Raw genomic sequence first — 17,984 nt, forward strand, 5'->3', positions numbered from 1 at the left:
ATTGTTGAATATTAAACTAATCTTGCATTCCTGAGGTAAAATCCCCTTGGTCATAATGTATTATTCTTTTTATATATTGCTGATTCAATATATTAATATTTTGATAACGATTTTTGCAACCACATTTTTCTCGAGGGTGTAAATTATAATTTACATGATTTGACCTTAAATATGAAGATCTGTACGTCAAATAGCAAGATATGTTATAGCTGGTTGTTCACAGATTGGTGCCTACACATTGCCCATTGTTAGCGTCATGGGGAATCCAAAGATAAATTTACACAGTATATCTCTAGCCATGTGACACCTATTGGAGATAGTTATTTTCAAATACAAACATTCTCTTGAAATCAGAACTTCTGATGTTATAGTTACAAAGCAAATGCTTATGAGTGTTAAGTTATTTGTTTTATTTGCTAATAGTCAGTTGGTGTTCAATCCTACTGGCTCTGCCCTATGGTTCATCATTGATATATATCACATTTCCCAAGAATAAGGTGGTGCATAGGTTTATTTACATTATTAAGTGTCACATTGTGATTTACACTAAGAATGCACGCCCATTGATATAAAAATGGGTTGATATCAATGCTTTTTAAAATTTTGGATTCTTAAGATGGAAAGACATTCCGAAAGCTTTGGCAGTTTTGCTTTTCTTAAAGACCAAATTCATGAAAAGAGCGATATATAAGAAAATGTTAGATGTTTAAGAGGGTTAGAATGTTTGGTAATTTTTGTTGTTATCAAATTACCATTTTTTTCATTTAAAAAAGCAGCAAATACTTTGAGCTTTTCAGAATCAACATTTCCTTGTTAATCTTTTTCATTTAGCACCCTCTTTTTTAGGCATGAGTTGATACTTGATTTTGAGTTTGTTGATAACGATTTGATAACATGATTTTAGGTTTTATTATTCCTAGAAAATTTTAAAAAATTATAAAAGATAAACAGTGATTGACAGGATTTATTGCAGTAGTAAGTATTCTAAAATTAGAACTGTTCGATATGGGTTCTCAAGCTTTTTGATATCGCCGGGGAAACATACACTTGCTAAATAAGCAGAATTTTAATGATGTGAGACAATTGATGATAAAGAAAACATTTTATTATGAGTATATGGCTAATACATGGTTAGCAGTTTGAAATAATACGTACTGGGCTAGTAAATTTTGAGATCAGTTTGTAATACAAATTTTCATTTTGTTTGAATGTGCCTCGTCTGAATTCCTTTAACATATCTGATATTTCTCCCAATTATATGCCACTTTCTCATCTCATGCCTGTGGGATGGTCTCCCGCCTGTGGGATGGTCTCCCACCTGTGGGATGGTCTCCCGCCTGTGGGATGGTCTCCCACCTGTGGGATGGTCTCCCGCCTGTCTGATGGTCTCCCGCCTGTCTGATTGTCTCCCATCTGTCTGATGGTCTCCCGCCTGTCTGATGGTCTCCCGTTAGTGCTACTAGTAGTAGACTATAAGCTGAATCCATTCATGAGGGCGAGTTTGTCCTCTTTACTTGTGTTTTGCCTTTGATAGTGGACTCTATGGTAAGCTTCTCTAAGAACAGCAATTCTCCTGTTTTCTCTCTTATGTGCTGCTAGGAACCCAGTAGGTATTGATAATTGCCTAGTTATTCATTAAAAATGGTTTGGATAATTTATAGCAGTGTGAAATAAAAACTGAGGAAACTGGCACTTCCTCTTACAACTCTTCTGTGATGTTTAGTCCAGCTAGTTTGCTGGACTAAAGCCACAAAAACCTAATTTAATAGGCAATAATACGTCTAATTTAATAGGTCTGCTTCTCCCCCTACCCCACCCCAAAATCAAATAAGAACTTTCCCACATTTTACCCTGAGAACCAGCATGTTCTGCTATTCCTCTCAGATGTTCTTACCCAGGTTTTCCTAACTGATCTGGTGGTGAGTTGCAATCCGTAATTATTGAGCAAGTGTCAGTTTTATTTAAACCCCAGGGATGGGTAAGTCTAGACCTCCTAATGGGATTCACGGACTAGACATCACTCAAACCAAAGTAATTTGTTGAGATTTTTCAAAATCTGTGTAATATTCATTTTTAGGGTATTTCTTGAGAATTTTCTCAATTTTGATCATGGAGATAACAAGCAATGTTTATTTCTGTACTACTTTCTGTGGTTTTAAGTGTTTCAACAGAAATTATTGTCTACTCTCCCGTACAGTAGACTGGCCATTTTCTTCTATCCCCACTGCCTCTGAATCAGGCTGTGCTAGGAGGGCAGCCTAAGTTAGGCTTAGAAAAGGTGGCTAATTACAAGTTGTAGTCATGAATGGGTCTGCATATTTACATATTTTGACCTGTTTTTTTTTTAAATTTCGCAACATACATTTTTAAAAGTTGCTATGTACAAACCACTAATCTTAGAAGGAGGATTCAGATGAGGTCCCTGCCTTCAAAAGTGCTTACTATCTCATGTGGGAAATGGGCTCACATGAAAATAAGTGGAGGTCACGGAAGGCCTTGCTGGTGTGAGGGTGGATGTGGCCTGTAAGTGTGAAAGCGCCTGTGTCTCCCAGAGGCCGGTTGGGACATTGGAGCTGAGCAGAATAGCTACTTCACTAAAGGCTGGAGTCTTAGCTAACTTGGTGCTGCCCCCAGAGACAGGCCTGCTTTTCTTTTTTATTATAAGCACTTTAAAACACACACACACAGATAGAAAGACTAATACAGCGAACCCCCATATATTCATCCCTCAGATTCAGTAATTATCAGGATGTTGTTAAATTTGTTTCATCTGTTCCATTTTATTTTTTCTTGTTTCTCTTCAGTGTTTTAAAGCAAATTTCAAACATCCGTCATTTCAATCCTACGTACTTCAGTAGCATCTCAAAAAATATGGCTATTTTCTTGCTTAATCACAATGCCACCATTAATCAAACCACTTACCAGTAATTCCTGGGTATCATCTCCCAGAGGAGGTCACTTGCAAGCCTCATTTCAGGCTGTGTTTGCTACTTTTGGTGTCTCAGGTCTTTGTTGACTTGGTCACAATAAAAATCATCTCCCTGGATAATTCTGCATGATAAGCTTTTTCTGGATAACTTCTCTAATGAAAGAATCTGATTGTGTTCAAGGAGTTGATTCCGGTAGCTTTACTCTCAGGCAGGTATTCTACTGAAACCAACTTAATTATACTTGCAATAAAGTTATGAAAACTTGGTTTGAATTTAGATTGAAGATAGAGTCAGAAGGAGCCGTTTTTGTGACACACATTGTGTGACAGCACATTGGACTTCTAGCCCAGTCTGGTGTGGTCATTCAAAAAATATATGGTCAGAATTTTGCTGGAAAACCGGTTCTGGGTGTTTGTTGCAGGAAAGAATTCAAGGATGCCCTGGGTAAGCCACGCCAGCAGGAGATTTATTAGAGGAGGATAGAACACGCTCAAGATGGTGAGCGCAGGCCGGCTCGGAGAAGAGCAGCTGCCCTGAAGAGAAGCGGGGTTTGGGAACTGGTGACACTTAAAATGAAAGGGTGGACTATTCAGGACGTGAGGGTGGTGTTAGGTATTCCTAGGCGGGTGCCTGCTGACCACTCCTTCCCATCGGGAGGGGGCATTTTGGTCCTTATTTGGCCCTCGGGACTGTCATGGTGACACAGGGGTAGAGGTTTTTTTTGGCTGTTGGGCTAATAGCATTATAATCCATTATAATCAGCTAAAGTTCACCTAAAGTGGCAAGGTGGCACCCTGGATCCCCTCTGGGCCACTGAAATCCAGTTCTGGCCGGATTGTGGTGGACTTTATCCTTAGCTGCCAACCATGCTTCCTCCTTCCCTTTTCTCCCTGCTCCCTCCAGCCCCATTCTTCCTGCCTCTGGTTTGAAGAAGGTCTGATGGTATTTGATGCTAAAGGCACAAAAAGAGCTGAGCGTGGTTGAGTTCTTATAGTTCTTGCTATTATGTTAGTTTGTCTCTTCTTACTCTTCCCTACTTCTACTATTTAACCACTGAAATGGAATTAATGTACCCTTCTGAAACTACCACTAGTACAGCTTTCTCCCTGGAGTATAAGAGCACACATAGGCATATCCCAAAATATTCTGACAACTAGAAGAAAAGTGGGCAGACTGGGAGCTATGTAGGTGCTTTCTTCTTTCTTTTCACTTCCTGAGAGTTTGGACACACATTCTTACTCATCATCTGACACTGTGGATTTGTAAAATGATTTCTAACAATATATTCATTTTAACTAAATACTATTAATGCAGTAAATATTCATTGACCAAAGTGAAACCCATTATCTTTCCATGTTCCTCTCTGTGTTTCCTATCTTGGTTAGTGGTCATTACCCTCCTACACAAGAATTTCTAAGATTTTTCCCTTGACTCCTACTGCCAGCTGGTCATCTTTGCAATGGCTCTGTCCACTCCACTCTCGGTTTCCAGCCTTAGTTCCAGACCTTTACTGCCCATCTGAATACTTACAAAGCTTTGAATTTGCCTCATTCTGTCAGTTGCTTTTCCTGCCAGTACATTAGCTTGTTACAGCTGGCTGCCGTTCTAAAATAGAAAGCTCATCACATCATTCCTTTGTGCACAGGCCCCCGTAAGTTCTGAGTTGTGTACAGACTAAGAGCCAGCCCTCTTCGCGCGGCACAAGTGCTGTGAGCCTCGCTCACACCACACTCCGGGCCTTGCTTTCTGTGCCCTGTACTTTCATTCTCCCTGCCCTGTTCACACTGCCTGTCATCTGGAATGCTGATGAGTGGTGGAGGGGAGATTCCAGCCCTCGTGCTCTCATTTGCTATGCGGAATAAGTAAAGGTTATATGGAATTGGCTGTAAGGAAGTTTTGATTATTTCTTTTTGTTTTATCAAATCTGTATGAGACTGTAGATAAATATTCTTGAACGCAGTTCCTAAAATTCAGTACTCCAAGGATATAGAGTCCTTGTTTTGATAGTGGTACCAGTCACCTTTTTTTGATCATTTTTCTCCCTTGAATCTCCAAATTCTGCCTTTACCTTAATTGTTTCTGACTGCCTGTGGCAGGGAGGAGGAGGAAGATGTAAAAATAAAGGAAGTAGATTTCAGTCAGGGAGAGGGAGAGAAACAACACCCTGGTAGAGGCTGTTGTTTGAGGTTATCAAACACCAGCTGTTCTGTGGTTTGTTAAGGAGGAAATACACTACTGCCAAGAAAGAAAAAGAGAGAGAGACATTTCCATTTCGAAATAAGATTCTTGTTGCATTAATACCTTATACAATCTTTTTCAAAATGTAGAACTAACAAAGAGTGGGAATCTTTTCACTTGTCTTAGTAACTATAATTTGTTGCTTTAATGAGGCCTTTTGAGATTTGCCTGTTTTTATCATTAAAAAAATAATTCTTATGTTTAGATAGACGTTCCAGAAAGTTATTCAAACGGCTTTATTTATTTTTAGGCAAAAGAAATTAGAAAAAGTGATGGAAGAAGAAGGCCTAAAAGATGAAGAGGTAATTAAAATTGGAATTGTTTTTCCTTGAAACCCAGCATGGAAGGTCATATCTTGTTCAGCTAATTGTTAGCCTTAGTGTGTGGGGGAAGGGTTTTGGCTCAGTAACAGAAACTTATGAGAGCCAAGAGCCGGTGCGCTTCTGGATCTAGGTATTCATGCAAAGGGAGAAGTTAATTATTAAGTACTCAGGAGAGGAAGACGTCTCTAGGCACAGTTACAATAAACTAATTAGAATTAATTTAGTATTCCAAGAAAAGGAAAGGATGAAACCAAATCAAAACTTTAAAAAGCAAATTGCAGCATACTTTTATAGAACTCACTGAAAAGGCTCCATAGAAGTGAGACACACTTCTGAAATCATTATATAGGCAAAATACCTCTCAAATCAGCCCTTTTCTCCAATGCCCATAGATGTGGTAGGAGAAAAAACAGTTAACAAGAAACTGAGCAAGGAACTGAAATGGCAGTGGAAATGCTGTGATTCATTTCAAAAAGGAATGAATCACAGAACCTAGGAAAATGGTGGAAGATACCCCAGACTTGTAGGAACAACACAATGCGCATGAAATGAACTGCAATGTGTAAAAAGCCCCAGAAGGAAATATAAAAAACCACTTTTATGTAACAAAGCTTAAAGGAAAATGTTGATTGTTTAAACCTCCTTTATTAGAAAAGGTAGAATAGTGGATTGCTGAAGTAGGTTGGTGAGAGTCCACAGAGGAAGCACCATCTGTTCAGTATGGTTTGGTCACTGAGTCTGAAGGCCGGGGAAGAGAGAATTGACTTCTTAAGGGTCCTCTGGGGTGCTTTCATGTGAGAAAAGATTGTGCTTAGTCTGGTGTGGTCCTGTGTTCCAGATGGGTCAGACCACAAATAGGACTCTGTTGCAGAGCTGGCAGAATTTCAACTCCTCCCCTTTCCATCTCTCTCCCCCTTTATTTACACGTTAGAAACGACTGAGGAGATCAGCACATGCTCGGAAGGAAACTGAATTTCTTCGTTTGAAGAGAACAAGACTTGGATTGGAAGATTTTGAATCCTTAAAAGTAATAGGAAGAGGAGCATTTGGTGAGGTAAAAACCAAAACACACAGCTGCTTATCAAGTACAAAAATACCCCAGAACTTGAAAGCTTCTAATATACCACAAGCTCATGATTGTTGCTAGAACTGAAATACGGGGTAGGTGAGTCAAGCGTGACAGCCCCACGTCTTAACTGCTCTGTCCTCCTTCTCTCTTTCTTCCCCTCTCATTGTCCCTGATCCCTGATTGTTCTGTTTTGGCAGAAATGATGTTGCTGCTTTAAGTATTGATCTAGAGGGAGAACTGAAAGGTAGAAGGAAATTAATAGTTATTATTCACTGAGTGTTTCTCTCCTATAATCATGGCAATAATTCGTACGATGGATGACTCACAGGGGATATATAATGTTGCAGTGTCACATAGCCAATGAGCAATGAATGGTACCAGAAGTTGGGCCCAGGTCTCCCTGGTCTTAAAACATTTGTTTTGCTCAGTACCACATGGTCTCGCTAGGAGCAAACTCACAACTTATCTCCACCCTTTATTCTTCCTGTCAGATTGGTACAGCTTTGAATACATGGCCCCAGGAGACAGCGTTTGCAGCCATGCGTTACATAAGTAGTGGTAGGAAGTTGAAAACGTGTGCTTTTGTCCCAGTGAGTCTTGCAAATGCATCCTCTTTGGTCACCAGAGAGCGGTCTGTTGGGGATGGTTTGAATGGGCCCACAAGGTCATCCCCATTAACGAAAGCATCCAAAGTGGACGACCTACTGACGTAGTAGTTTCATTATCTTTGTGTAAAAAGAGCAGCATATTTTTAAAGACCAATACCTCGGGGAAGTATGAATGCATATTCAGAAGCGCAGGTGAAAGATTAAATTGATCCCTCCGTGTTCAGAATCCCGGTTGGCCCCTTAAGAGAGGGAAAGGTACAATACCACCTCTAACTCGGTTTCTGTTCGTTGAGGAAGGGACGTGGGACTCAATCAGGAAAAACATGAAGAAAGGTGCAGGGAGAAGAAAACATCCATATCTTGGGAGAGGTGGGGGACGATGGGCAGGGAATTGCCAAGGAGGTTTTCTTCAGGTTGTAGACCACTAATTTTCTTTTTGTCTATTTATCTGTTCTCTCTAAAAAACACTGGGAAATTAAAAAGAGAAAGGAAACCCTAAAACCCCATTTCCCTAATTATACATTTTAGGGGTATATTCTTCAGACATTTTTCCTAGGCTTGAGATTTTGCTATCGTTTTAAACATTGCTGTTATCGTTTACTTAGGTTTTCTGGGCTGATTGCATGATGTGCCACAGGTTTAAGGAGTCCTTAAATTCAAATGTGAGGGTTTTAAATTTGATTGATTTGTCGAGTGAGGCAGCCCGAGCTGTTCATATACGGAGATGTTTGAGGACTCCACTGTGTGCAACATACCCATTTTGTAACATCAAAAAGCATTTTCTTCTGCTTTGTTATCGCTGGTTGCTTATATTAAAATTGCAGTACTTTTTCAGCTTAAATATTACCGTGTTTCCTCGAAAATAAGACCTAGCCAGGCAATCAGCTCTATTGCATCTTTTGGAGCAAAAATTAGGTAAGACTGGGTCTTAAATTAATTTTTATTCGTCAAGACTGGGTCTTATATTAATTTTTGCTTGTCAAGACTGGGTCTTATATTGTTTTTTGCTCCAAAAGATGCATTAGAGCTGATTGTCCGGCTAGGTCTTATTTTCGGGGAAACACGGTACTTCCTATAACACATGAAAGCGTTAGCTTGGCAGTGTGAACTTTTAACTTGGCATTTTTTTTATAACTTTTAGGTGCGGCTTGTTCAGAAGAAAGATACAGGGCATGTATATGCAATGAAAATACTCCGTAAAGCAGATATGCTTGAAAAAGAGCAGGTAAAACACTAAAAACAGTGATTTTAGTCAGCTTATGAACTTTTTGTCTGCTAAAACTGTTCTTTTTTTGCTTAATTGAAATGTATATTCTCATAGTTTTCTTTAGCTGTCATGTATGAATATACATATAATATTTTTCTTTCTCCAATAAAGAAGTACTTACATATATTTTAAAAGTACAGATAATGCCTACATGTTATGTGCAGTCTTTTAAAAATCTATTAGAGAAGCATCTGCTATTTATATTTCCCAGTTAATCACCAGTTGTCCTTGTCATGAGGAGTCTTGTTTTGAGGTCACACTTGGTGTGGTAGCATGTTCCTTACTGAATACTGAGAGATAGAATTGTATATATACTTTGGAACTGAGGCTTAGGAATTAGAATTTGGAATTTGCAATCTAAAATGTGTCTCAATATACTTCATGCTGTACACTGAAACCAAAGTTGGGTCTTCTGAGAAGTTCAGTGCTACCTAAAAGAGAACATTCTTTCTTTAATGATTAAGAATGCTTTCTAAAACCCGAACTTACTTTGTAGATAGATTTATAAGATGAAAACATACCGTATGCAAAATAAATTTTAAATATTGGACAGTATATTAAAAACGAGAATGCAGACTTTCTTCAAATCTACTTTAGTTTAGCTGGTTGCTTAAGAACAGATTGTAGTGGGTGATGCCCGCAACTGTCTTGTAAAAGATCAGATGCTGCAGGAAGGCAAAGAGAGGCCCTCACGCAGGGACGGCTTTGGATACAGAGCCCAAGAGCAGGGATGGAGACGGGCCCCACACCCAGTCCTTTCTGCCTCTTGAGAGGAGGTATAACCACTGAGGCGTCACTTACGTGCCAGCTCGAAACTTGGAATTTATATTTTGTCTTTCATTTTCATGTCACCCAGAAGCTTTAGACAGCCAGGAATTTCAGTTGAGAATATCAAGTACCCTGGCGGTAAATCTTCAGACAGTATATACTAACACCAACCTTGTTAAAAATGCCAAAGCCCTGTTTATGTATTATCTCAAAGTTAGTGTGTGGTGTGGGTGTAGACACAGAGCGTTTCACTTGATCTTGAAAAGGAAAATATAAAGCTGTATTTATTAGTATATTTTGTATTTCACAAGTAAGTTTTACAAGACATGTTTCCTATAAGTTTAACCAAGTCTCAAGACTTTTCTTTATCAAATAATTAGTGTTCAGAATAAAATTATAAAGAAGTTTATTCTCACTTATTAATCTTTAATAGTATGTGCCAGTTGCCCAGCATGGTAACTGGATTAAAAACATTTTGTAAAAACATTTTCTCAAATATCGTACCTTCTTCAAAATTAATTTCTAAACTTTTTCTACGTGAAAGTAAAGGAAATGTCTGTGAGAATTAGAACCAGAGTCCATCTTGCTGTTGGACTCCACTCCTTAGGTTTGATCTCAGGATAGTCACGTTAAAGTTTCTGGCCACAGACTTCCTGGGTCAGCCATGCTGAAGAAGCAAGCAGCAAGTCTGTGCAAGGTGAGACTGGAAGCAGACCAGGGCACACCCATCGCCTTTGGGCAGGGCTGACAAAGTTGAGATTCAGAGCCTGACTTTTTGTAGGTTAGGTGCCTTATAGAGGAAATGTTTTTTGTTTGCTTTTACTAAACTGAACGAGAATTAAAGCTACCCAGTGAGAGTTCAGATTGTTGCCTCATCTCACAGGGCGGATATTTTTGCTACCTGGAAAAACTTTAAAGGAGAACAGACCAGCATTTCGCTAGTTTCTTCAGTACAAAAGGAAAACCTCCAATTGTAATGCCAGTATAGCGTTAGCCAGTGTAGCGTTAGTATGGGACAAAAGACTGTCTTTTATCTCTGCTTCCCAGTGCCCGGGATAGCAACTAGCATGTAATTCCCCACCCCATTAAATATTTATGGGACAGAAGGAAGGGAACCTCTGGAGTGAGCTGCACCTCTGGCTCTTCGGTCTCTTACCTTGTATTCACCCGACTCCACTCCAGATCCTGAGGTTCCCAGCTGCTGTTTCAGCCCAGGAGAGAAGGGGAAAGTGTGCTCACAGTGCCTGTAACATTCCCCATGACAAACAGGGAATATCTCAGTCACCATTCTGTCCTCCAGGGTGAGTGATAAGTGGTAGCAGTAGCGCCTCGTCTTTTCTCTGGCTCCTTATGAGGAGCAGGGGCTGCAGAGGCAGGTGCAGGCTGGCTGCCTGTACAGCCTTCGCCTCTGGTAATGACTGGGTCACAGCCACAGCTGAAGTTCAGCAAGTGGCATCAGTGTTTCCCAAAAGCTTTGTATCTGTATGAAGCTGAGAAAAAGCAGATGCTTAACTTGGCTGCTTTATGATTTCATAGCACTGTTCTTATCTCCCTTCCATTTTTCCCATCCTCTTACTGTAAGTAGAGATGTAAAAATGTAAGTTTACTTTTATTTTAAAATTTCCCGAAGAACAATTTTAGTAGAGACAGAAAACTCAAGTAGTATGTTAACTCAAATGCCTTCAGGCCCCTGGGAGTTAGCGCGGAAGAATGAAGCAGGTTGGGAATAAGACAGGACAGAGAGGTGGGGCCTGTGTCCAAATGGAAGTGAGTACCTGGCTTTGCTAAAGACATTCCACTAAAACAAGCATATAGGGCTTTGTGTCAAACAAAACAACAACCATGGCTGAGTTTGCCAACAGAAGCTTCAGTCTCTGACCCGTGGTGCATCTTTACCTCAAACATATGGTAAAACTCAAGCCCTGGAGGGTATGTTAGGACCTAAACCTCTATTCAAGGATGGGACTGGATTTAATACAGTTAGATCTCATTCAACCCCGCTTTGCATTTTGTGGCACTTACGTAAGAGGAAAGGGGGCGGGATTTGATAATCTGCCGCACTGTTTTGATTACTATTCTATATTTAAACTAGATAAGATAAATTTGATAATAAAACGTTATTTTAATGATGTAATTCTACTGTTTCTCCCAAACTTTCGGCAACTTGGTCTCCTTACCTAGATTATTTCAGTAAATGTAGAAAACTGGAAATGTCATAAATTTGAATCTGTAACTTTTCTTAGGTGTTCTTATATTTCAATTCACTGAGAATTGATTGCGCACATACTCTGTGTACAGGTGAACCAAATGCTGTGGTATCTTAGAATTCTAGAACTGTCAACCAGGGCGCTGTCATTGCAGGTACCTTTGCAGACCGGAGCCAGGACTTGTTTAGAGTCTCATCTTGAGACTAATTTTTATCATAAAAGATTACAGTAATCCCCCCTTATCTGCAGTTTGACTTTCCGCAGTTTCAGCTACCCGTGGTCAACTGTGGTCTGAAAATATTAAATGGAAAATTCCAGAAATAAACAGTTCATAAGTTTGAAATTGCACACTCTTCTGAATAGCATGATGAAATCTTGCACCATCCTACTCAGGCCCGCCTGGGACGTGATTCATCCCTTTGTCCAGCGTCTCCACGCTGTGTACACGACCTGCCGTTAGTCACTCAGTGGCATCTGGGCTATCACACTGACTTTCATGGTATGGCCCTGCCTGCGTTCTAGTAACCTCTACTTTACTTAATGGCCCCAAAGCACAAGAGCAGCAATACTGGCAATTCAGGGATGCCAAAGGGAAGGTGTGACGTGCTACCTTTAAGTGAGAAGGTGTGTTCAGTACAATAAGATACTTTGAGAGAGAGAGAGGGAGAGACCATATTCACATAACTTTTATTTCTTATATATTGTTATAATTTCTATTTTATTATTAGTTATTGTTAACCTCCACTTGTGTCTAATTTATAAATTAAACATTTTCATAGGTATGTATATGTGCATCAGAGAAAGCACAGTATGTGTAGGGTTCTGTGTTACCCTTGGTTTCAGGCATCCACTGGGGGTCTTGGAACATATCCCTCCCAGATAAGGGGGGCACTCCTGTATTAGAACAAAAAGATATGCAAAATAATGGTAATTTTAACTAATCAGGGATTCAATTTATAGCACTGTTAAAGTTGCCATTTGCATTAAAGCCTTTCATTTTGCCATTTTTTTAAGCCTGTCATCACTGAAGTTTCATTACTGAATACCTTCAAGTCAAATGTTATCAATTTTGAGTTCGTAGCTTTGCCTAACCATAAATGAGATGTTTTGCATCATCACAATTGAATACTCAAAATAGTATTTACATTGTTTAAACAAATATACCGTCTAATAAAGCAGAGCAAGCTTGTCATTAATCAAATGCGTATACCTCCAGGTTGGCCACATTCGTGCGGAACGTGACATTCTAGTGGAGGCAGACAGTTTGTGGGTTGTGAAAATGTTCTATAGTTTTCAGGATAAGCTAAACCTCTACCTAATCATGGAGTTCCTGCCTGGAGGTAATGACTTGACGATGAAAGGTCATTTTTCCTTTTTGTTCTGTGGTTTCTCTCTCACCTCAATTAACCCTCCTTTCTGCTTTTAATCGTGCTCACCATTACTTTCTGTATCTTTTTTAGGTCTGTAAAGGAAGTCAGTAACCTGTCTTGTGCTGGGGTGCCGGGTGCCTCTCTACAATTCTTAGTGTCATAAAAGTAACCTTCTCATGCATTCTCATGATTTCAGATGGACATTTCTTTCTTTTCTTTTTCTTTCTAAATATATAGGAATAAACTAGGGACTCTGCCTGCTCTCCTGTCAATGGGAATCATGTATAATCAGTTGCCCAAGTGACAAAATTGAAATGATAACATTCTTTGCTTCAACGTTTTGGTTTCTTTTTCTATAACTTATGTGAATAAGGAGTGAATTTCTCATTACCTGGATCAGTAGCCAGAATCAGTAGCCAGAAGTTTCTCATTTCTGAGATTTCCAGTGTTATGTAGCTCAGCATGTGTGTCTCCTGAGACAGCTCCAAAGTAAACCCAGAGCAGGGCATGCCATCTGTTCTGGGGAACACAGTTTCTTTCCCAGTGAGCAGATGAGCTATGAGGAAACTCTAGTGGGAAAAAGAAAGAGCTTTTTCTTTCTTTGGTTCTGTAGCAAAGCAAATATAATTGTGACATCATATTTTGATCTTGTGACAACCTTTAGTTTAGACCTAGGGTCATCAATAATTTTTTTATTTAAAATTGATGAAGGTCAGAAAAGGATGTGATAGAATGAGGAGAAACTTTTCATTATTTAGTTGCCAGTTAAATAGGAGTAAGAACCAGCTCGGTCACCAGCCCCCTAACATGGGTCTCCTGGAGCCTTACCTGCTCTATCTTCCGTATCCTCTCATGTCTCCGGGACCCGCCCTTTGCACTCGGTGGAGCTGGCCTGCAGAGCCATATACCATCTGGCCTGAGCTCTCTGATCGGCTGGGCGAGCTCGCACAGGTGAGGCCATTGGCTGCGCTCCTGTGCCACCTGTAAGGCCACATCGCTGCCTTAGAGCCGGCCGGAGTGCGTGCCCCTGTCGCTGGTGTGCCTCCAGATTGAATGTGTGGCTGCCGGGAGTGATTAGGGATTCTTATTTTTCAAGTCTTAGGTCAAAAAAGAGAGCATTTTAATAAATGGCTTGATTTTTGCCTGGGGGTAAAATATCTACTTTTTTCTAAAAGTACAAAAATTCCCCCAAAGTTATAAATGAAATGAAATTCTAAAAGCTGCATGATGCTCTGTTAAAATTCGAGGTTTCTTTCTCTTTCCCCTATTTTCTAACATAAGTGGCTTTATTTGCGATCTAAACTAAATCTTTCCTATTTCTCTGAGCTTTAAACTACTTACGTATATTTTCTTTGCTTTGCTTTTGTCTAAGCGTTGAGTTAGGACCAGAATCTGTTATTTGCCGTTTTATGTTGCTGGTATTGAGCAGAAATAATTATATTTTGACTGCGGAAAACTAAGGAGGTTATCTTTAACTGCTAAACTACTGGTACTGTGTTGTATAAATTGCATAAAGCATGTTGGTGTATCTTTAAATATCTATAATAAGATACCAGAGGGAAAAAAACCCCACTGATCTTGGGAAGTGTTCAGTGTACATGTTTTGGAGGCAGCTATTACACATTCTAGTATGGAGCATTTTCAATTTATTTTTATTTTTTGTTGACTAGCACTTTGGTATCTAAAATCCCACCTTTTTATTTGTTTATGTTTAGTTATTGTAAGCAGAAATTGGAGAGCTTGTTTTCAGCCTCCCAAAATGTTTACATTTGGTTTGGCACTTCAGCCTCTCTCTGTAACAACAGCAAAACAGTGTGGACATTGCCATTTGGTTCTAGGTATAGAGAAGTTTGCAGATATTTGTGCAGACAAATTTAAAAGTGAAGTAGCTTTTTTCCCCAGTTCAAAATTTATTCTAAGCAAATTTAGTTTTTCGGTGTCAGAGAAATTTCCTTTTTCTCTCTTAAAGTGAAATGGAAATCCTAGCTTAGTGGTCAGCATCAGGTAGCTTGGGTGAAAGGGCTTTGCTCTCCATGGCTGTGAATTTGACCTTTTAAATGTTGGAAACTGCTTACCGTTTCCACCCAGAGTGGCAGTGTGGGTCAGTCTCTGGAACACAGCACAGGTCTGTTTAGCCCTGCCTTATGTTGGCAGATAGTGGAGTCAGATCTGAAAACTGGCACTTATGTGGTGTGTGTGTGTGTCTGTGTGTGTGTGTACTCATACGCGTGTGTGCATGTGTGTGTGGTGGTTTTGTATCTCGTTTCCAGGGGACATGATGACCCTACTGATGAAGAAAGACACCCTGACAGAAGAGGAGACTCAGTTTTATATAGCAGAAACAGTATTAGCCATAGACTCCATCCACCAACTCGGATTCATCCACAGAGACATCAAGCCAGACAACCTTCTCCTGGACAGCAAGGTACCCTGGGGGTGGGGGGTAGCAGCAGGACTGCATGTGTTCACCGACCTGAGCAGCTTCTGCTTTAGCTCCTGTGCTGCCTGTGGGGCCGGGACCTACCTGTGTGTGTCTGTCTATCTCTGTCTCTCTCTCTCCAAGTAAGTTTGCCATTAACTTCCTTTCTCTGAAAGGCTTATGATTCTATAATTCAATTGAATGTTTTTCTTAAAAATAAAGGACATTTTTGAAAATGATTAAGAGTAAAAGTGATTAGAAAGGTTATTTTGTAACAACGTCAAAGACAGTCCCCTTCTCTTAGCATACAGTTAGCTCTACAGATGCGTCACCTACTGAGAACCCCCCTGTTGGGCAGCCTCATCAGGTGAACCCGGCCAAGAACCAGGACATAAGGCACAGCAGCGGCAGAAGCGCTGTCGCAAAGTGTAGGTCCCACATCTTATGCCTTCTGCTTAAAGAGGCCCGCTCAGCCTTTGTAGTGGCCTCTTCATATTTATCGTTAGACATGCAAATGATGTTAGTTGTTTGGTTCTTAAACTCACAGCAAATCAGGAGAGAATCCCTATGCTGCTAGATTGCTGGCCTATGCCCTCTGGGCCTCACTTACCTCTAAAGTGAATATATTGATCCAGAGACGTTCCAAAGTTCCTTCCAGCTCTAAAATTTCAGAATGTTAGATTCTGTTACACTGAATTGTTGTCTAGGCTGAATTTTTCTTTTAAGTAGAAAAGTAAATTTAATTCCAAGGATATTTTTTTTTCTAGCTGGTCACTTGCTTTCTATCTTTGAAAAAAATTGAAATTTTGGTCTACTTTCTTTGAAAACCTTTATCTTTCTGTTTCAAGAGGGCAGGAGGTTTGTCAGACAATTTCTTCTGATTAATAGCCTTTTTCTTCATTATGAGAAAAAAGCCTACGATAACTGTTCGGTCCTTTCACATTCACCCCCTACATACATACATATAAGCATACATACATATATACACATGTATACATAACGCATTTATATATGTGTGTATTTATATTTGTGTGTGTGTATTTTAGTCTTCAAGAACAACCAGAAGGCTGTTTTAAAAAACCCTGTTCTTTTAAAGCCCTCATTTCAAACACAGCTCTGTCATTCTATAGTTGCATACTTTTGGGTGATTTATATGTATATACTATTAAAGGTTCAACAAAAAAAGAATAATGCACACATATAGTAGCAAAATTGAACAATGCAGAGAGTTATAAAGAAGAAAACTACCTATTCTCTTTCAAAGATAACCACTATTTTAGTGTAATAGCTTTAATAAGTTTCCTGTTTGCATCAATAATTTATATACAGTTAGCATCTTAAAAGTAAATAGCTAGATATTCTGCTTTTAAAATGTTTATGTATATGGGAGTATGCTTCGATGTGATTAAGTTCCTATATAATTGTAATGAAGCTCTGGCCCTGCTTTGTGTGGTCTTGGGTTCACGTCCCCGGACCCTGTACCCCAGGTGCCTTAGTGCTGGCTTTCTTGTACCCTGTAGTCTGCGCGTATGTTCAGGTCCAGCGGAGATTGAAGGTCAAGAATTCGGGGACTCAATCTAGCTGAGGAGGAATGCACCCCGCTAGGTGCAGATTTGTTCTCTGTAATACACTAACCCACACTTGTAGGAAAATGTTCTCACAAGCGAGCTCATTTATGTGGTCAGCCATGTAGATTGTAGAAGTGAAAATGTAGTTTTGTGTTTTTGCTGTATACTCAGAATAGCTACAAAATTCCCTGAAACTGAAAATCTAGGCTAGACTAGCAGCTCCAGGCACTGCTCTGTAAGTCACTCCTTTCTTAGTGGAGTCCTGGTAAAACATGTCATTATGAGAACTACAAATTAAACTCTGTTCCTTAGCTTGTAGAACAAGTTATTTGCAGATCTTAAAAAAAAAAGATCAGGTTAATAGTCTCAAAGCTGTCTTTGTTTGGCGGTTTAGCTTGTTGCGCATGTGCACACAGCCAAACCTAATGGGATTTCTTTAAAAACCAAACAAAACAACATAAAACCTGACCGAAAGGAGCAAGCTCCTCTAGCCTTGTACCCTGGGACCTTTGTTTATTAGGGCCTGAAGGCAGTTAGTTATCAGGGCAAGACCACAGATGTTGAAATCAGTGATGCTCAAACGGCAGCCACACCCCTTGTTGTTGTGTGGCCTTGAGCTTGTAGCTCTCTGAGCATCAGGATTCCATCCCGTATTTTTGGTTTTACCTCCTTCTCTACTTAAAATTTTACCGCTTCAAGAACACCTGCCTGTTTCTTAGGGCTAGTTATGTGCCAGGCAGCAGGTTAGGAGCCTTGTATACATTCATCCTCATCATTCCTGCCAGCAAGACGTCATTGTCCCCATTTTCCAGATGAGATCAGGGCATTGGAGACCTTCTCTGTCACAGGGTTGCTTGTAATGCACATTACATGAGAGTGAAGAATTGGAAATGGAGAGAGCGTCCGGTATTGAGGGATGGCTAGGTAAACAGGATGAGATCAGGGGATTGGAGAGGGTGGGTAATCCTGGTCTGGGGAGAAAGAGCATGCTGATTTCTGGCTTTGGTTCTGCCATTTTCCCAGCAAGCCGTTTCATGACTAAGTCTGGGAGGTGTGGCTTAAGAGTTATAAACGAGACAGTACAGTTTATGGTGTCTGGCCCAAGGTGTGAGTTTTTCCTGAAGGGAATGATAGAGTCAGAGTCGTGATTGGAATGCAGTATGGCAACATTTATCAAGAACTATGTAATTAAGTTTATTCTCTTAGTGTTTGGAATA

General features: G+C 39.9%; 1 protein-coding gene across 3 annotated transcripts in view; it reads left to right on the plus strand.

Annotated features, from left to right (window-relative positions):
* STK38 (serine/threonine kinase 38) overlaps nucleotides 1-17,984 on the plus strand; it is a 37,949-nt gene that overhangs the window by 7,449 nt on the left and 12,516 nt on the right. For all 3 annotated transcript variants that reach the window (XM_081040623.1, XM_081040624.1, XM_081040625.1), the window contains exons 3-7: nucleotides 5,419-5,470; nucleotides 6,423-6,545; nucleotides 8,310-8,393; nucleotides 12,627-12,750; nucleotides 15,051-15,205. In XM_081040623.1, the coding sequence (XP_080896749.1) occupies nucleotides 5,419-5,470; nucleotides 6,423-6,545; nucleotides 8,310-8,393; nucleotides 12,627-12,750; nucleotides 15,051-15,205 (538 nt within the window). The remainder of the gene's footprint in view (nucleotides 1-5,418; nucleotides 5,471-6,422; nucleotides 6,546-8,309; nucleotides 8,394-12,626; nucleotides 12,751-15,050; nucleotides 15,206-17,984) is intronic.

The sequence above is a fragment of the Rhinolophus hipposideros genome, assembly GCF_964194185.1.
Source record: "Rhinolophus hipposideros genome assembly, chromosome: 3".
NCBI classification, from domain to species: domain Eukaryota; kingdom Metazoa; phylum Chordata; class Mammalia; order Chiroptera; family Rhinolophidae; genus Rhinolophus; species Rhinolophus hipposideros.